The sequence below is a fragment of the Danio rerio genome, chromosome 24 (assembly GCF_052040795.2).
Source record: "Danio rerio strain M-AB ecotype USA chromosome 24, GRCz13ab, whole genome shotgun sequence".
NCBI lineage: Eukaryota > Metazoa > Chordata > Actinopteri > Cypriniformes > Danionidae > Danio > Danio rerio.
In genome coordinates, this window is record NC_141044.1 from 39,674,908 (window position 1) to 39,696,871 (window position 21,964).

Consider the following 21,964-nt stretch of genomic DNA (forward strand, 5'->3'; position numbering starts at 1 on the left):
ACCTCAGGCATGCATTGTCCGATCTGCCTCAAAATTCCCATGTTTGATAACAGTCCTGACCTGAACACATTTACATGCCAATATCCAGTTACGGTTATGGCGCAAACTGCTGGCAAAAGGAAATTACATGTTTTACAGTGCAACGAACTCCTCCCACAAGTTTTATTGTATCAGCACCAAATTTGGGTGGTGTTTTCCGAAAGATCTCTATATAATATATATATATACATATATATATATATATATATATATATATATATATATATATATATATATTGAAAAGATCTAGAGTTTTCGCCGAAGGGCGTGTCTGTGGCGGCATGACAAACCTCAGTGCTGTGCCATGAAACAGGAAGTACATATAACTCAAACACACACTGGCTGTTTCTCAATATGCGTTCTTCAGCGGTCTTGCGTCCTCGTGTTCTCGTGCAACGTCATCATCAGCTGCCCAAGTTCAGTTCCAATACTCAAGACCGCAAGTACGGAGGACGCGTGAAACTTCCCGAATGTGTTCTTGATATCGAGGACGCACTGATGCAGACTTGAGCACCAAACTCACTCTGGAAGTCCCAGAAGTCATTGCGACTGGAGGTGGGAAGCGCAGCATTTAATTTAGATTTATTATTAAAGTTCAGAGAAATCACTTATTTACCTCAGGAGTTTCCCTAAATGAAACGGTCAAAGTAAACATTACCATGAACATCTTAATAAAGGAATAAACACATTAAGGGTGTTTGTTTGCTGAAATTCGTATTAACATCTGTTTTATTCATATTGTGCAACATAGATTTATAATGTTTTTTATGCAAAATATATATTTTGAAAAGTGGAAAAACAATAAATCGTTGTATGAAGGCTGTAATGTTTAAATAATTTCCATTTAAAACACGTGAAGGTCACGTGACCATCAGGAAGAACGCAGCATCCCATTTCTCAAAGGATGCATTCTCTGCCCTCGCGGTCTCCTGAGTTCGTTCTTCTGAGGACACCTGGCAAGACCGGTCTCCAGAAGAACACAAGTCCGTTCTCTGCGTTCTTGGAATTGAGAAACAGCCAATGTCCGATCTGCCTGAAACTTGACAGGACTGATAAAAGTCCTCTCCTGAAGACATCTACATGCCAACATTGAGTCACAGTCATAGCGCCACCTGCTAACAGAAGGTAGTTTGGCTTATAACTCAGCCAAACAATGTCTGACCTGCCTGAAACTTCACGTTAGATGCGATCTCTCTCCTGAGGACATCTACATGCCAATATTGAGTCACAGTCATAGCGCCACCTGCTGACAGAAGGAATTTTGGCTTATAACTCAGCCAAACAATGTCTGACCTGCCTGAAACTTCACATGTTCTTTAAGATTCCTCTCCTGAAGGCATCTATCTGCCAACATTGAGTCACAGTTATAGCGCCACCTGCTGACAGGAGGAAGTTTGGCATAAATCTGAAATTTATCAGATTTTTTAAATATATCGACTGAAGTTATTATTGTTCGCTGTTTTCTGCCATCTTGAGGCCACGGATTGTGGTGAGCCAGAGTGTGAGGTCCCTTTCATTGCTGCTTGCAGCTTTAATGCTGAATGTAATGCAAGTTACTCAAAATAACATCTGCCAAATGGATTAATGTAAATACAGTCAGGTCCAGCGTAAAAACCAGTAGTGATTTTGTGATGTGTCATCAGTCGCCATATTGGAGGCAGAGAATGCAAAGAAAGATACTAAACTGATATATCTTGCATGATTTGCTGATAATAAATGAATTTAGCATTGTTATTTATATGAAAGTATGTTCATTTAGCATGCATTTTTAAAATCTGATTTATGATTTAGAAGTCTGTCATCTGGACAAATAAGGAAATTTGTGTACAGCAATATTTTCAAAGTGAATTTGAGTTAAATTCAATAAGTTTTATAAATTCAATTTGTAAATTCAATTGCTTTTTTGTTAAAATGTCATTTTAAACAATTCAATGTGCCAATATGTTTAAAGTCTCATTTTGTTTTTCAAACAGAGCTCATCATCAATTACCGTTCAATCAAATCCTTAATTACACAAGTGTTGTAGGAGCAGCGACACAGCAGGATTGTGACGCATCATTTCTGACACTGTCAGAACTTTGTTGGAGGCTAAGATTCATCACAAGGGCAATTAATTGTTCGCCAGTGAGCATGTCACACTGAACTATGAAAGACCTGTAGTGAAACCATTTCAACAACAATTCTTGTCCCAGTTGCACAAGCATGCTGCATTGGGCTTTAAGAAGTTAGTCGCACATGCCGGGTGAAGCGTACGTCTGGGCAGTTGTCCACCAGTTTCACATCTTACAATCTTTCCCGATCTCTTCAGGGGTGGAGTTGTGCCGACTTGCCGTCACTCTAAATCAGGACATAAACAAATAGAAAGCAAGTACTCTCATTTTCACACAGCCAAGTTCATTACAGTAGCCTGCCATTCACGGGACGCTCGGATCATAGCACAAGACAGCAAATGATCATCAACTCTCGTACGAGTTAGCATTTGCTTAATGAAACGAGACAATTATGAGGACACCCGTAGCGTGTTCTCGTAATCCGAGCAAGCTATGGAAGGATTACTATGTGTTTACTGCACATAAATAAACAATGACATAATTACGTAACGATGCCAGAAAGATGCGTCGAGGGCGGTTTGGAGAGACAGAGAAAGGGGGAAGCGGAAAAATCCTTTTGCTTGCACTCAGCAGGTGTCCCTTTCGATTAACTGACGCTTAGACTGCATCCTGTCATATTTGCTTGACCGTCACGCGGACAGAGAAACAGACTATCTCTTGCTTATCTTCCCTCTCTTGCTTTATCAAGCCACCATGTCTAAAGCCTGCCATCGAGTCATGCAGTTCAACAAGTGGAAAATCTAATCATATTTTGAAAGACCGCACTAGAAAACATACTTAAAGGAGTTTGAGATTTCCTCAGCGTTGGGTTTTCCCAAATACTAAATCTTTCTCTCTCATTCTCTCTCTCTCACTTGCTCTCCCCCTGTTTCTTCATTTGCAGAAAGCCTCCTCCCACTTGTCCTTTTTGAGTCATACAAAGAAACACACTAGAAGGGCATGTTCTCTCTCTCTCTCTTTCTCTCTCTATCTCTCTTTCTCTCCTCTTCTCTCAATCCCACTTCTTTCCTCAACGCCCAAACACTTCTCTCCACTCACCTGCTGAAACAGTGGATGCTCTCTCTCTCTCTTTCTTTCTCTTTCTTTTTCTCTCTCTTTGAAGCCGGAAAAGAAATAAACACTCATCTGAGATCCCTGGTGGCTCTCGTTTGCCTTCTCGACTTTGTGAGCACCTGACGTTGAGGGAGTTTGTTCCCTCTCACTTCCGGAGGTCAATATTCCGGCTTGTGGCGAGAGCTCCGCGCTGGCGGCCCAGCCCCTTTCCCGCTTCAGCCTGGGACGGAAGACCCTGCTAGGGGCTGGCGTGGCCGTCATGCTCCTGTTGGTTCTGGTGGTCCTCATTCCGGTTTTGGTGCATCTGGCAGGCAGCACTGGCGAAAACGGAGGTCAGTATGAGATGCTGGGCACTTGCCGAATGGTCTGCGATCCATTCTCGGAAAAAACTGGCACTACGGCTGGTGTTGGTACTGGGACAGCTATCACAAATACCCAGCTGGAAGCTGAAGCTTTGACTGATCATAGTATGGGACCACCGTTGCCTACTTATGCTCACGGACCACAGGGTAAACCTGGCCGCCAAGGAAAACCTGGATTACCAGGTCCTCCAGGACCCCCGGGACCACCCGGAGAGCCAGGTCCTCCAGGTCCAATGGGGCCACCAGGAAATAGTAAAAACCAGTCAGAGCGACCAGAGATTTTTCCTCTTGGAGGAAAAACCGCTAATGGAATGGGGACAGCCGTCTATACTATGGGACCCCGAGTGGCCTTCTATGCAGGTCTTCGAAACCCACAGGAGGGCTATGAGATCTTGAGGTTTGACGATGTGGTTACAAACATTGGGAATAACTATGATGGAGCAACTGGGAAATTTGTGTGCAAAGTTCCTGGGACGTATTTCTTCACATATAATGTCCTCATGAGAGGAGGGGATGGAACCAGTATGTGGGCGGATCTCATGAAAAACACACAGGTATGAGTTGCACCTGTACTGTTTCTTAATGCAAAATTTGAATATTCATAATGATATATTTTTTCTGTACTGTTAAAGAAAAAGGGGTTAGAAATATTAAAAGAGAATGTACTCACCCCATTTACTTACCTTTAAGTAGTTTTAATTCTGTATGACTATTTTTTTTTCTGGTGAAAGCAGTAGATTTACATTTAGTCATTTAGCTGACGCTTTTATCCAAAGCGACTTACAAATGAGGACAAGGAAGCAATTTACACAACTATAAGAGCAACAATGAATAAGTGCTAAAGGTAAGTTTCAGGTGTGTAAAGAAAGTGTAAGAAGCAAAACATTAGTAATTTATTTATTTATTTTTTAATGTAGTTACTGGAGGAGTCAGAGAAGGAATTGCATATTAGTAAGGAAAGTCGAGACTAAATAGTTGAGTTCTTAGTCGTTTTTTGAAGACAGCGAGTGACTCTGTCGTTCTGATGCAGTTAGGGAGTTCATTCCACCAACTGGGCAGATTGAACGCGAGAGTTCGGGAAAGTGATTTCTTCCCTCTTTGGGATGCAACCACGAGGCGACGTTCATTCACAGAACGCAAGTTTCTGGGGGGCACATAAATCTGCAGAAGTGAGAGCAGATAAGAAGGGGCGCAGCCAGAAATCGCTTTGTAAGCAAACATCAGAGCTTTGAATTTGATGCGAGCAGCAACTGGCAGCCAGTGCAAACGGATGAGTAGCGTAGTGACATGTGCTCTTTTAGGTTCATTAAAGACCACTCCTGCTGCTGCGTTCTGAAGCATCTGAAGAGGTTTGATAGAGCTAGCTGGGAGCCCGACTAGTAGTACTAACTAGCATAGATAGATGGATGGATGGATGGATGGATGGATGGATGGATAGATATAGATGGATGGATGGATGAATGGATAGATATAGATGGATGGATGGATGGATGGATGGATGGATGGATAGATAGATAGATAGATAGATAGATAGATAGATAGATAGATAGATAGATAGATAGATAGATAGATAGATAGATACTAGCCTAGATAGATAGATAGATAGATAGATAGATAGATAGATAGATAGATATAGATGGATGGATAGATAGATAGATAGATAGATAGATAGATAGATAGATAGATAGATAGATAGATAGATAGATAGATAGATAGATAGATAGATACTAACTAGGATGGATGGATGGATGGATAGATATAGATAGATAGATAGATAGATAGATAGATAGATAGATAGATAGATAGATAGATAGATAGATAGATAGATGATGGATGGATGGATGGATGGATGGATGGATGGATGGATGGATGGATAGATAGATAGATAGATAGATAGATAGATAGATAGATAGATAGATACTAGCCTAGATAGATAGATAGATAGATAGATAGATAGATAGATAGATAGATAGATAGATAGATAGATAGATAGATAGATAGATAGATAGATATTAACTAGCATAGATAGATAGATAGATAGATAGATAGATACTAACTAGCCTAGATAGATAGATAGATAGATAGATAGATAGATAGATAGATAGATAGATAGATAGATAGATAGATAGATAGATACTAACTAGCCTAGATAGATAGATAGATAGATAGATAGATAGATAGATAGATAGATAGATAGATAGATAGATAGATAGATAGATAGATAGATAGATAGATAGATAGATAGATAGATACTAACTAGGATGGATGGATGGATGGATAAATATAGATGGATGGATAGATAGATAGATAGATAGATAGATAGATAGATAGATAGATAGATAGATAGATACTAACTAGCCTAGATAGATAGATAGATAGATAGATAGATAGATAGATAGATAGATAGATAGATAGATAGATAGATAGATAGATAGATAGATAGATAGATACTAACTAGGATGGATGGATGGATGGATAAATATAGATGGATGGATAGATAGATAGATAGATAGATAGATAGATAGATAGATAGATAGATAGATAGATAGATAGATAGATAGATAGATAGATAGATAGATAGATAGATAGATAGATGATGGATGGATGGATGGATAGATAGATAGATAGATAGATAGATAGATAGATAGATAGATACTAGCCTAGATAGATAGATAGATAGATAGATAGATAGATAGATAGATAGATATTAACTAGCATAGATAGATAGATAGATAGATAGATAGATAGATAGATAGATACTAACTAGCCTAGATAGATAGATAGATAGATAGATAGATAGATAGATAGATAGATAGATAGATAGATAGATAGATACTAACTAGCCTAGATAGATAGATAGATAGATAGATAGATAGATAGATAGATAGATAGATAGATAGATAGATACTATAATAACTAAATATATTTCTAATATTATTACGCACTGCAGTAATGCCTTGGTCTGTTTTAATGGAATGAGAAGGTGCATATGTTTCATGCAGTGAATCTATTACATAACAGTGACGAAACACAGATCGCCACAGGGATGTAATTCCTCGAGTTTATGAATAATCTCACTCCAGTGGGTTTCAAATCGAATACGCATAAAACAGGATATCCTGTATGTAACAGAGAGTGCGTCTCGGGTCACTTTCCAGCAAAGGTCAGATTCATGTTGGAGATGGATTTATGTTGCGTTTCTGATTGATGTAAACAAGTGCAGATTTCTCCTTAGCCAAGAGTCAGAAAGGCTGCGTGTGTTTGTGCATGCTTGTATGTGTGTGTGTCTTTGTGTACGAGTGTGCATACTATACTCGTCTTCTGGCTTCCCTCAGTGTGTCATTCTGAATCAGGGCCTGCTCAAACACCCACGGCCACTCAAACACACACACATATTCACAATGAGTTCTTTTAACAAGCAGGGGAAATACTTTAGGAAAGCCACACACATCAGACTATGCAAATCCTCCTTCATTAAGTTCATTTGTTATTTATGTGCATTATAAAAACACTGTATTGAGGGTGTTTACAGTATGATGCATATAATACATTCATGTAGGATGTGTGTGTGTGTGTTTACTGTAAATTAATATAAAGTCAAGACTACTTTTTCCATATACAGTGGGGGAAATAAGTATTAAACATGTGACCATTTTTTTCAGCAAACATATTTCTAAAGGTGCTGTTGACTTTTACCAGATGTTGATACCAAATAAATCCATATTTGCAAAGAAAACAAAATGAATTAGTTTACAAATTAAGTTATGCGTGTTAAAATGAAATGACACATGGAAAAAGTACACATGAACACATGAAGAAAGGGACGTTTAAAGGGCAATGAAAGCCCAGACAGCAGGTGAAATTCCTCAGTAGTTCTTCAGCACCCCTCTGCCCTTCCTCATTGTAAATGACTATCAACTGCTTCAGTCCAACATCCACATTAGCAGGAGAATGACGATGAAACCAGGCTGGACATTTCAGCGAGACAATGATCCAATACACAGCCAAGAAACTCTCAAATGCTTTCAAAAAAAGAAAATCAAGCTGTAGAATGGCCCAGCCAATCACCTGATGCAAATCCAATAGAAAATTCAAAGTAAAGATCAGATTTTATAGACGAGACCCACAGAACCATTTAGATTTTTACACTCTGCTGAAGACTGAATGTGACTTCATTCTCCATATGAGAGGCCAAAAAAGTATTTTATTTAAAGTGTTAAGTACATTTAGTTCAGTACTTCAATACTTGTTCAGTACTTTCTGCTTGTGTCATTCGAATGTTATTACCAGGCCCCACAGAATCTGCGTGCACCAAATTCTGCAGACTTTCAGCCCATCATTAATTATGTTTATTTACATGAGTAAATGTGTGTATATCTATATTTATTCAGTTTTTAAATTAATTACAGTAATATTGTTGACTAATATGTAAATGTTTATCTGATTTATGTACAATGCAGTTTGTACAGTAATATTTTCTCTTTTAGTAGATATATTATATGTGAGAATTGCTTTGTTTACCAAATAAAGTGAATCTAATTGGATTTGCATTTTAAACATTAAATAAAAGTTAAAATTAAATATTTTATTATTTGACATATTAAGGGTTTTGTTTATGATACTCCCAAAATATATCCGCAGACTTTTACTAAAAATAGCAAAAAACGTCCGCAGATTCCGTCTGGCCCTAGTTATTACACTTAACTCATGTTGTTTTATTTTATGTTTGGGTTTTTACCAAAAATCTTGGTTCAACTCCATGTCAACAGCAATAAATATTCCCAGGAAAAAAAAAGCATGACGTGTTCAATATTTATTTCCCCAATGTATATGGGTGGCAAACTGAGAATCCAGACACTGTAGATGCGCTTTTTAGCACTAATGATTAAACTCCAGATTTTTGTATGAGCTTCTCGGATCATTCTGGAGGAGTTCTGGCATTTCTGCAGTTCAATCAGGAGCTCTGGACTTTGACTGGGAGATTGAACACCTTGACGTTTTTTGTGTCTTTTCTCATTCAGCTGTTGTGTTGTAGATTTGCTGCTGTGTTTGGGATAATTGTCTTGTTCAGGATTTTTGCCTCAGATTTATCTGTGGGACGGGCATAGTGTTCACACACACCTGTTGACGCACACCTGAAACAGCAGTCCAACACACTGATCACACTTCTTCTGCTCAGGCATTTGATTAGCACTGCCTTCCTTATTTTTGCTATTGCTATATGCTGTTGTTTTACCTCCCAATTTTTCAGACCTACCAAAGATCAGATCATTTTCATGTTTTGATTTGGGAAATTTGGTCATTTCATGGGCCGTCCCAACGTTTTTGCACACCAAAACAGCTTGGTAGAGACAACCAGTGTCGCATTCCCCCAATATGAAAAATATTGTCTCTACCTACTTGAATAAGGGCTCATTCACACCGATAGCGTCTTTGCCTCTGAAAATGTGAATAATTTAAAAAAGACAACTACAGAGCACCTGTAAACAGAAACTTGCAACACTTGTCCCACCTCTGAGTTCCTCTTATTGGTCCACTACTATGGAATTGACAGTGAGGAGCAGTGATTCGTGTGAAGGTTAAAGTACTTTTAACTTCACACTGCACCTAAAAAAAACGTCTTTAAAAGATGCAAGACATGAGCGTACCGGTCAGAAAGCGCATGTTTACACTAAAAAACAATTGACCCTTCGCTAAGCCCCGCCCTCATTAGTTACTGTTGCTATGCCTGTCAAGCTTTCGTGCCTGGCGCGGCCTTTACAATGTGTAAGCGCCGGTGTCAGACATTGCCAGGGATATAATGTCATTTGTGGCGAACAGGTGAGATATCCAAGAAAGCCAGAGAAAAAAGGACTGCAGTGTGCATTACAGTATATTCACGACATAATAGCAATCGATTAGAGAATAATTCAATCCAAATTGAAGCTAGCTTAGCCTAGCTGCCTCATACGCTAACTATTCAATAGCTTAGCTCATGCACAGCAGGAGAGGTGAAATTTAAAAATAATCTAATAATAACAAAGTAAACCGTGATTTCTCTAGTTTTAGCCAAAAAGCCTGATAGACTAATTGTTGTGCAATGAAATATAGCGTTACTAACCGATGAGGAAACGCGCATGGACAGAGCTCATAGTTCATTTATAGAAAGAACAGCCAGAAAGGGGAAATTGATGGATTTGTGTTAAATATTCACATAATTGACCCATAACAATGTACAGTAAGTTACCTATAACTGTCAGTATGTTTGTGTGCTCTTTATAAATTAATTAAAAACAACTGTTGGGTTCAGACTGCATGATTTTCAAAGTAGTCGTGTCACAGATGTTTTCACACTGCATGACTATCTGGGCTAGCGTTTTGTCGCTGCTTTGTTTACACTGCAAGATGCATCGGCGACAGGGGTTTCACATTACATGACTTTACTATAGGAAGAATCGCCGACAACTTCATCCAAACTACGTCTCACAGCCAAAAACATGTAGTATATCTTTTGTTATTAACTACATAATGAGAAAGAAGCCTTTAATGGGGTAGAAAATGTACATATTTAATCACCTGGGTTTGAAGGGGATTTAACCATTTCTCCTCAACTTAAGTTGATAATAAACTAATTTCTTTCTGTATGAAACGTCAAACAGACACAGGAGGTCCTGAGTCCTGTCAAACTTTCGCTAGTTTTTCATCCATTTTGTGGGTCCAAATAAACCGAAAATGAGCGCTTTTAACTTCACCCCCAGCCTCCCACTGGCCTGCAGGCACACACACACACACACACACACAAGTGAATGCTGCTCTCTCATTGGCTGTAGGCGATCGCTGCTGTTATTTTCAGTCAAAACTCAATTCGCACGGCATGATTTGAATTTCAGATCGCGTGTTTGATAGTTCATACTGTGTGATTGTCACTCACATGCACGAGCACCGATTTGCCTATGATTTCAGGCATTTCTCAAAACCTGTCGGCGAGCCAAAATCGGGGCTAAAATCATGTTGTCTGAACTAGGCATAAAGTATATTGATCGCAAGTGCTCCGTTTGTGATCATATCTCTGCTTTGTTCTGTTGATTTGTAATTTCAAATATTCGTAGCTTGAAATAGATGGAAATATGAAGTTCAGTAAAGTTAGCAACTAATTTGCAGATTCATATTTTCCAGATCAATAACTCATGTCATTATGACCTATTCACTATTAGGATGACTAGCGTTAGTCATGGCGAGGGCTTAAACGGAGCAGTGCTCATAATATCGAGCGAAAAAAAGAAAAAGACAGCTGTGAAACATAACCTGCTTTGTATTTTTGTAGGAAGCAGAGTTTAAATCTGTTTAGGGTGAGAGGTGTGTGAGTTATTGCCATTGGTCACTGAATGTGTCAGGAATATTAAAACAAAATCAACTTAACTCTGTTCCTTTAGTGACACAGAGCTTGATCCATGCTTGTATTTCTCCTCTTGGGTTTTTGGTTTTGAAAAGGAAAACAATTCCATCCCGTCCAAACTTTTAGTGTACCGAGTGTCAGATTTGCACAATCCACATGCACACAGCTTTGGCCTGTTTCCCTCGCTCGAAAGCTTGACAGAGCCCCTCCACGTAGCTACGGTTGCTAACCCACGATTGGTGGGTGGCGGTTTTTGGGTGTGGCTTAGCGAAGGGTCAACTGAAAATTAACGCATTGGAAATGAAAAACTAATTCTGTGTGAACGACCCCTAAGGCTGCTGTTTGGTCTTTTTAATTGATGTTTTACATTTTCAACCTCTCACTTTCAAGAAACAGGAGCTTTCTTTTCACCATTAGTTAATGTTTCTTAACAAATTAAATCTCTTCGTTCAATACATAAACATCATATAGGACATTTAGACATCTGACACAGTAAACAACAGAACATCTTATTAAGCAATATGTTTTCCTCCATTGTGTGTGTGTGTGTGTGTGTGTGTGTGTGTGTGTGTGCGTGTGTGTGTGTGTGTGTGTGTATGATCAACGCAAAGAAATTTTCCATAATATTTTAAAGTCTTATTTCTTTTATTCTGGCTGGAATAACAGCAGTAATAACAGTTCATAACTTTGTTATATTATTCTTATATTAAGTGTGTGTGTGTGTGTATATATATATATATATATATATATATATATATAAATATATATATATATATATACAGTTTAAGTAAGAAATATTAGCCCCTCTTTGAATTTTTTTCTTTTTTTAAAGAGCATCTAGGTTACCCCTCAAATTTATTATGAATCTTTTGTGTCTCCAGAATGTGTCTGTAAAGTTTCAGGTCAAAACACCCATCAGATTTTTCATTATACCTTTGATAAGATTCTGTTTTATACACTTTCGCACTGGGTGGCGGTTTTGCTGTACTGCGCCTTTAAGGCTAGTCCTCCCCGCCCACCATTTTTACAAGCCTTTCTGCATGCCTTAATCTCCTCCCTCAGCTGTGTCAGACGACAGACAGACATAAAGGAAGCAGATCTCATGTAGCGTTTGTGACTAATGCTATGTTCACACCAGATGCGAAACGCGCGGATAAATCGCGATATTCACGCGTAAATAGCCGCTTGAACATTTGAGTTTACCCGCTTCATTCGCGCGTCGAACCCCGCTTCATTCGCGAGTCATATTCACTTCAGAACAGACGCGGATTCGCGTGATGGGCAGGGCTTCTGTTTGCCCGAAGACTCTAGCTTCATAGCTAAATGGCTAACATGGATTTTATGAAGAAAATAACAGTGTTTATGTGCTTTATGAAGGCTGAAAAACAGCGTTGATACGTTTAGGGTCGTGTCTGAGTCCACTACATCCTTTCAGAGGTGCATCCAGCTCTGTGAGCTCATAAACTCCTCCAGAAACTTAACCTGGATGACGGAGGCTTTCAGCGGTGCTTCTGACTGAGCCAAGCCGAGTTTGATGAACTGTTGTCGGTGTCGCTTGGAGGATTTCCCATGGAACACCGACAACAGGTTCTACGTCACAATCACGCCCCCACAAGAGCAAGCTTCTGATTAGTTAACGCAGTGCGAATGTACGCTGAAGTTCAGATTTTCAAACTCGAGAGATTCGCGCGAAACGCTTGTTAAGCGCGTCAAACGCGCAAAACGCTCAATTCGCCCCGCACAATTTGCGTCATTTGCACTGCGCCATTCGCGCGTATCGTGCCGCAGGATGTCTATTCGCGCGTTTGCATTGACTTAACATGTAAATCACTCGCGCTTGACGCGCGTTCTGCGTCTGGTGTGAATGCAGCATAATACTACAGTAAGAACTTTACACACATACACAGTGCGGACACGCGCGCACACTCAGACAGTGCACGTTTAGCTTTGCAATCTTTTTGCATGCATATGTGACAGGATACAGCTTAATATCCACTGCTGTATGGATATATGTCATGTTAATGTAGAAAATAAACCTGATTTAACGTCCACAAACCGGGATGAAGCATCTTCCTTTATAATTGTTCTGACACGTGGCTGTGCTGATAAAGTAAAGCTGAAGTAAATCTCTGTACTTCATTACACATATGCACTGTTTTAAAACATTTTAAACTTGTGGAACTCACTCCTGATCACATTTGATGATGATTGATGATTCTTGCAAACTGAACAGATCTTTTCTGCCTGGGTTGCTTTGAGCTCGTCTTCTCTTGTTGATATGATTATACACTTGACTACCGGGACATGTTAATATGCAGCTGTCAATCAACTCCTACGCACTCCTACGTCAAGTTGCGGTCGCTCTGAAAACCGCTCCAATTGGTCCACCGTTTTTATGTTGTTAAATTGAAAAAAAAGGACTGTGTGTTTATATCACTCCAATATGACGGCATATACCTATACATACACATATTTCTGTCCAAACAGCTTGAAAAGTAGATTTTTCACCTTAGGTGCCCTTTAAATATCTCCCAAATGATGTTTAACAGAGCAAGGGAATTTTCCCAGTATGTCTGATAATATTTTTTCTTCTGGAAAAAGTCTTATTTGTTTTGTTTCAGCTAGAATAAAAGCAGTTTTTAATTTTTTATAAAACACTTTAAGGTAAATATTATTAGTCCCTTTTAGCATTTTTTTTTTTGAAAGTCTACAGAACATCATTATACAATAACTTGCCTAATTTCCCTAACCTGCCTAGGTAACCTAATTAACCTAGTTAAGCCTTTAAATGACACTTTAAGCTGTTTAGAAGTGTCTTGAACAATATCTAGTCAAATATTATTTACTGTCATCATGGCAGAGATAAAATCAATGAGATATTAGAGACGAGTTATTAAAACTATTATGTTTAGAAATGTGCTGAAAAAATCTTCTTTCCCTTAGGCAGATATTGGTGAAAGTATATTGACCTTATTCTAAAATGGGGAAGTGCGTCTGTTTTCGCGATTGTTTTAGAACTTCCGATTCCGTCGCCTATGGGGGAAATGACTAGGAATAATAAACAGCAGAAAACGGTCAAACTACTTGCTCTACAAACAAATGTTTGCATGACTATACAGACCAAGTAGATTAATATAAAAAGGAAATATTAGTTTGCAACATCGAACAGCAAAACGAGCAGTTTTTAATGTCTAAAAATGTATGGAAGTGAATGAGACCGGAAGTCTCGAGCCAAAAAGATTGAAATGGCTGCGCCTGCTCGTCGGCGAAGAATAAGGTGAATACAGTGAGGCTAATAATTTAGGAGGGCTAGTAATTCTGACTTCAACTGTATATATAATTTATATATTAAAAATGGATTATAATAAACTTGCACAATTAATCTTATTAGGACTGAAATCTGAAAACTACAGTATCTTACAAAATAATTAAAATACTATGTATAGACATCATGGCAAATCCAAAAATAAAAATTGGAAATTATTTATTAGAACTATGATTGAAAAAATCTTGAAAATCTTTTGACGCACATTTGTATGCATGTACAGAAAAGCATTTTCATTCATTCATTCCTTTTCCTTTGGCTTGGTCCCTTATTTATCAAGGGTAACCACAATGGAATGAACCACCAAATATTCCAGCATATGTTTTACGCATCGAATGCCCTTCCAGCTGCAACCCAGTTCTGGTAAACACCCATACACTATTGCATTCACACTCATACACTACGGACAATTTAGCTTACCCAATTCACTTATAGCACATGTGTTTGCACTGTGGGGGAAACCAGAGCACCCGGAAGAAACCCACCCCAACACGGGGAGAATGTGCAAACTCCATACAGAAATGCCAACAGGTCCATCCTTGACTCGAACCAGCGACTTTCTTGTTGTGCTAACCACTGAGCCACCATTTCGCCAGTGCAGCATTTTAATGAACTGTTTCTTGTAAGCAACCTGAATCATTAGGCTATCTTCATGATGTTGACTAAAGTTTTGACTGTTTTAACAGCCAATCCACACATTTCCGAAAACTATAGTTGACTCACACGCAAACACAGGCTAATCTGTACGTATCTTCTGGCTGCTTAGCTTTAGCAAGTCTACAGGCTCTAATTATAATTCTCCAGCGCTCGGCAAGTCATGCACATGGAAACACATATGACGGAAATGGGTTAAAGCTCACAGATAGAGGCTCACCGTTAGACATGTATAAATAAACCCACACGTGTTCTGTGTGTTTGAGTCAGCTGCGTTACTCATACACACACACACAGAGAGCGAAAGCCCTCAGCGACAGCCTTTCACCCTCTGACTGATGAGCGGCACCTGTTCGGCCCTGTCCATCAAACAACAAATGACAAAATTGTCCATCCTCTCAGGCTCTCACAGGGTGTCCGCGGGGTCTAAAAGAGTCTTTAATTTCAAAAACCTTAAAATATGTTGTTTCCGACTTGCTTGTTGAAACGACACAATGGGCTATATTCACACAGACTTTTCATTTTCAGTCAGCCGGCCCAAGCACTTCCAGTGAACTGTCGTGCCATTACAAAATCAAAAGGTTTAAGATCTGATTTCTTTAAAAATCAATGATGCCACTGCCTGATTGATGTACAGTTTGAGACCCACTTTATATTGTAGAAGAAGAATTGTTTGACCCCCGTATTTTTATTGGAGTTTCTGCGCTTGCCTGCTGCTACTGACGGCGCTTGTGTTCAAACAGTCTTTCATCTCATTTTACGCTTGAATAACTAAATGAATGCTTAAGTCTATTGAACTGATTGTATTTTAAATACATTACAATGTCGATGCTGTAAAAGGAGCCGTATGAAATTGAAAATAGTCATATTAACCTTTCTTTATAACTTTCTTTATTGTTTTTTTTTTATTATTTTATAACACAACAACCTGCATCTTTGGTCTAACATACATTCACACCACAATTGACAATAAATCATGTAATACACAAACAATCCATATAAATGTAGTAATGATATATTAATACAAAAAAAAAATAATAATAATAAATAAATAAAATATATAAAATAAATTTTAATTAAATTGAAGTTACAAAAAGAAAACAAATAATAAATACAATATTAAATAATGAATAAGAGTTAAGAAAAGTAAAATAAAATGATAATACTCTTCTGTTTTTAAACTAAATTAGTCTAATCCTCTTCAATTTGACTATTTCCTGTCGAATTTATGTCTTTAAAGTAAGTCTTCTTTCTTTTTTTAGGGAGAATCTGATTTTCTCTAGTTCCATATGTTTCATCACATCTCTCATAAGATGTGTATATATATAGGAGCGGCTTTCTGTTTTCAGTGTAATAATATTAATCTTCGTGCTAGTGGACAGACAAATGAAACTATATTTTGTTCAGTACTGTTTTTAGGTATCTCGAAATCAGTAATGCCTAGAACTGCTATACGGGGATCTGGATCTATCGGCTTTTGACCTATTTTTGAGAATGTTAGAAATATATTTTCCCAGTACGATGATACGATTTGGGGCAGCTCCAAAACATATGAGCCAGTGACGCCAGTTCTAGCCCACACCGATTTCATGCAGGGTCCAAATCTGGAAATCTTATTATCTTATTAAGTTTTTGTTTGGACCAATGTAAAAGATGTATTACTTTAAATTGTATGAGGCCATGTCTGTCACATTAACCTTTCACCGAAAGTTTTCACATTGGCTGAAAAACACTAGTTGTGCACATAGTCCATTCTTTTGTTTTTTGGGGGGACATCTTAATTGTTTTTTGTTCAGTTTACTTTAATTTGTATAAATCTGTTAAAGTAACTGAATTGATTTGTGTTAGGACAAAATGAAAGAATTTTGTGGAACCCAGCATTTTTTTACAGTGTAAATTTTGGGCCCTATTATACAACCGGCGCAAGACGTTGATTGACATGATTTGTGGCTATTTTTAGACCAGTGCATCTGTAATTTTCACGTTTTGCTCCACGTTGTTTAAATAGCAAATCCATTTGCACCACTTCATGAACTCATGGGTATGCTGGTCTAAAAAGGAGGTGTGTTAAGGTGCATTGTTGGCCGCTGCTATTTTAAGGAGCGGACAGTTGTTTGACCACACTTCATTATTATTGTACTTTTATTTTTTTGCTGGAAATTAGAACTGAATTCGGAAATAGTTTTGAAACAAATCTTTGCGCTTAACAAACAAAAATAAATATGTAGGCTAATGGATGTCTTCAGTGTAGTGCATACAACACAATTTCCTCATCAACAAAAGTAATGTAAAGAGTGAAAGTAGAGAGGATGGCTGGAAGCACCAAATGGAGGAGGCTCGTTCTTTATCCTCATGCTGCAGATATTCTGTTTAACTGTTTTCTCGCTAGTGAAGCGTTCAGTTTTTCCACTTATCAAGTCCGCTATGTAAATAGCAAATGCGCCACTGGCGTGACACACCTGACTCTTAAAGGGAATGGGAGATGAGACTCTGATTGGTTTAATGCACATTATGCTCAACACAACCAGAACCCATTAAGAGAATAAGCACAACCCTGTTAGACCATGCGCCAGGGTGCAGACCGTATTTTTCATCCCTTAAAATAGCAAAAGTGGATACGGACACACCCTAATTGCTTTTGCACCATGCACTTTAGACTTTGCACTTAGATCGTTAAAATAGAACCCTTTAGGTCTAAGAAGTCCTAAAGGGATAGTTTACCCAAAAATGAAAATGTACTCTCTCCTCTCTCCCTCATGAGGTTTCAAACCTAATTGACCTTTTTTATTCTGCTGAACACAAAAGAAGATATGTTAAAGAAACCTGTAACCATTCGTCCATGGGAAAAACAAATACTATAAATGTCTTGGTTTCCAGATTTCTTAAAAGTGTCTTCTCTTTGTTCAACAGAGGAAAGAAACTCAAATAGGGTTCGAACAAGTGCAGGGTGAGTAAATGATGACAGAATTTCCATTTTGGGTGAACTGTCCCTTTAAATGGGCTATATTACGCACATCAAGTGTTTTTAGCCATTGGTAACCTTTGAGTAAAGGATTGATGTGACTATTTTCAATTTCATAGGGTTTGTTTAACAGCATCGATAATGTAGTTGAATTAAACGATTATCAGTTAAATAGGTGCTTAAGCTATTCAATCAGTTGTCCAAGCGTAAAATGAGTTGAAAGGACATTTAAATGCAAACATCGTCAGAAGCAGTTTTGTTGCCGATTTTTAATTTGAAATATCTACATGTGGCACAAAATGTATGAGTATGCTTGATGACCATTTATTAAAGTATTGTTAAATTTAAATATTTCATTACACTATGTTTGTGGCAGTGTATTCTCTATCGTGTTGTTGTCCTGGAATCCTGTAATCCCTTATAAACCGCTTGAACCCCGGTCATTGCTGCTTGCAGCTATATTTTAACATTTAAATTCCCCATGCATAAACTGTAGCCCATTCATTGAAATATTGTGTTGTAGATCATAAATCCCTTTAAACGGGTCTTAATTTTGCTTTGTTCATATAAAGCTACCGAATCAGGTCAACACCCATCCAATCACCAACAATCTATCTCAATATAAACTTTTTTTTTTTGTTACTTTATTTACCAATGGTTATTATTTTCCTTGCAATAAGTTTTGTTTAATAGTTCTCCATATATTTATAGCTACCTGATGAGGACACTGACCTAGACAGATAGATTGTGCATACTTGTCCAATTTTTTTTTAAAGAATACATTCATTCTTTCATTTTCTTGTCGGCTTAGTCCCTTTATTAATCCGGGGTTGCCACAGCGGAATGAACCGCCAACTTATCCAGCAAGTTTTTACGCAGCGGATGCCTTTCCAGCTGCAACAAATCTCTGGGAAACATCCACACACACACACACTCATAGACTACGGACAATTTAGCCTACCCAATTCACCTGTACCGCATGTCTTTGGACTGTGGGGGAAACCGGAGCACCCGGAGGAAACCCACGCGAACGCAGGGAGAACATGCAAACTCCATACAGAAACTGAGCCGAGGCTCGAACCAGCGACCTTATTGCTGTGAGGCGACAGCACTACCTACTGCGCAACTGCTTCACCCTTTTTTAAAAGAATAGTTATGTTGAAAAAATTTGTATGTAAGCAGCTAGAGTTTGACATATTATTTAAAATATGTGGGTAAGAAATAACTAATATGACTTTTTTCAATGGGGCAAGTAGAATCCTTTAGCGCAGGGGTGTCAAACTCAATTCCTGGAGGGCCAAAGCCCTGCACAGTTTAGTTCCAATCCTGCTCCAACACACTTACCTGTAGGTTGCAAACAAGCCTGAAGGACTCAATTAGTTTGATCAGGTGTGTTTAATTAGGGTTTGAACTAAACTGTGCAGAGCTGCGGCCCTTTTGGAACTGAGTTTGACACCTGTGCTTTAGCGTGTAGCCCTGTTTAAATCTGAAATCCTATTCATAATGGTTTTGAAAAGTCTTAAATTTGACTTGGTAAAACCTGCAGAAACCCTGCTCTCAAGTAAAACTCTCCCATTAGCACTCAGAATTGTTCACGAAATCTCACTGCCTTTAAAGCTGTTTTATTTATAGATGGCGGAAATAATGAGGAGAAAGGGGACATTGTGACACAAACCAAAATCGCCTGTTGAGACACTGCTCATTTTGGCCTTTTTAGGAGCATTCAGATCGCTTGGTGGCCATCTTGAGATTTTCCTTTTTCTATTTAGGCAAATGGTAAATAATTCAGTGAAGAGTAACCATTGTGTTGCAATTGCATATGCCATTCAATAAAACGACCCGTCAATGGTGCTTTGATGGTAATGGCGATGCAATTATGGATCTTTGGTTCAAAGCCGCATTTTAAATCATGAATAAAATCAGTTGATTTAAGAAAAAAATGGTGAAATATTGCAGTATTTTTAAGAGATTATTTGTCCATGCACAGCATTTATTTAAGTTAATTTGTACTCATTATAAAAAAAAAGCCTGCCCTCAAAAGACCTCTTCTCTGATTGGTGTTTCACAAGTTCATACTTACAGTTTTGTGAGTTTGCATGTTTGCGTGCTGTCTTGAGGAGAGGACAAGCTCGGGTAGACACCCTAAAGTGCCAATCACACAACACACGCTGTCACCTCAGCGGAACCCCCCCCCCCCCCCCCCCCCACACACACACCCTCTGCTTTAAATTTATTGGTCAATATAAAATAAAAACTTAAATTTTATTCAGACTTTGATTGCCAGCAGGCACAGGACGTCAACACAACGTCAGATTGACATTGTACCCCAACGTCATGGGAATGTTGCATTTTGTTTGGAAATTGATATCAGGTTGAATTCAGAAGGCAATGTCAGGCTGATGTCAATGTCCAACCTAAAATCAACTAAATATCGACATCTAATGATTTTACAGCTTGATGTTATGTGGACGTTACCACTATGACGTCTATCAGACGTTGGATTTTGATTGCTATAGCTGATCTATAAATGTCAGTATTTGACATTAATACGATGATGGTGATGTTGGATCAACGTTGGTCACTTTCCAACACAACCTAAAATCAATGAAACATCAACGTCATTATAGGACATCAAAATAACATTGTCCTTGGACCCTGCCTAGACATTTATTTTTGGCCACCCAACATCACAACCTAAATCCAACCTTATGTCGTTAAAAAAAAAGGAACGCTCTCAGAAAACATTTGAGGAATTTGTTCATGTTTGAAACATGGTGTTTTCTTATGAATTTGTTCGATGTAAAGTTTTTATAAAAAATCGAGCAAGACTTATGTGTTTTCTAAAAGTTTGCATTCGTATGGTCTTGAATTTCAGTCATTTGAGTCACTAATTGAGTGATTCATTCAAAATGTTTTAATCATCCATCTTAAATGAATCAGTGATTCAGTGAATCTTTCGTTAAGATTAAGAAAATAATTTTGTTTAATTATTGTTATAAAAAAATAATGATAATAATAATATAAGCTATATAATTTTGAAAGTATGACCAGGGGTGGACTGGCCATCTGGCAATTCTGGCAAATGCCAAACCAGGTGTGGGCAAACTCGGTCCTGGAGGGCTGGTGTCCTGCACAGTTTAGCTCCAACTCTAATCAAACACACCTGCGTATAGATTTCTAGTGATCCTGAAGACACTGATTAGCATTTTCAGGTGTGTTTGATAAGTGTTGGAGCTAAACTGTGCAGGACACTGGCCCTCCAGGACTAAGTTTGCCCGTCCCTGCGCTAGACCATTTTTTAAATGTGGGCCGGTATGCTATTTTTATTTTTCTATGTATTGTTTTTACATGCAAGCAGCTTTTATCTCTTGCAAGATGTGAATATTGTTATGATGATGATGATAATAGTAATAATAATAATAAATGTTAAGCATTGGCCCAATCAACAATGGCCGGCTGGTTTCGAGAGGGGCTGACCCAATCAGAGGTTACGCGGACGTAATCAAAATCTGGCCAAAAAGTCAAACAAACAGTAAGTGCAACACAAGCTAATTGTCAGATGGACCGTAAAAAAATGAAAGACGGTGTCGAAAAGCTCAGAGAAAGAAAAAATCGCTCTAAAATCAGACGCTGCCTAATGCATAAAATTAACTGAAATAGTTTTAAAATGGGTCAGCGCAATGGGTAGCACTGTCACCTCACAGCAAGAAGGTCGATGGTTCGAGTCTCAGCTGGGTCAGTTGGTGTTTCTGTGTAGAGTTTGCATGTTTGTGTGGGTTTCCTCCTGGTTTCCCCTTACAAGATTAAACATGTGCTATTGGTGAATTGGGTATCCGCTGTGTAACGTGCTGGATAAGTTAGCGGTTCTTTCCGCTGTGGCGATCCTAGATTAATAAAGGGACTTAGCTGAAAAGCAAATGAATGACTGAAATGATTGCATGGTTAAATGTGTTATAAATGTGTTGTTTTTGTTCCAGTCACATACATTAAATGTTTAAATATCTATTACATATGGTATTGCTTAAAATATTTCACAATCTGTACACCAATATAATTAGTGAATGTGTGTGTCTGTGGATGGGG

General features: G+C 38.3%; 2 protein-coding genes across 6 annotated transcripts in view; both read left to right on the forward strand.

Annotated features, from left to right (window-relative positions):
• The window catches only part of map3k14b (mitogen-activated protein kinase kinase kinase 14b), a 471,535-nt gene that overhangs the window by 383,904 nt on the left and 65,667 nt on the right, over nt 1-21,964 (forward strand). The gene's annotated exons all lie outside the window — the stretch shown is intronic.
• The window catches only part of c1ql1l (complement component 1, q subcomponent-like 1-like), a 42,695-nt gene that overhangs the window by 15,076 nt on the left and 5,655 nt on the right, over nt 1-21,964 (forward strand). The window contains exon 2 of the mRNA XM_087310169.1: nt 2,013-4,119. Within this exon, the coding sequence (XP_087166295.1) occupies nt 3,463-4,119 (657 nt within the window). The 5' untranslated portion in view covers nt 2,013-3,462. The remainder of the gene's footprint in view (nt 1-2,012; nt 4,120-21,964) is intronic.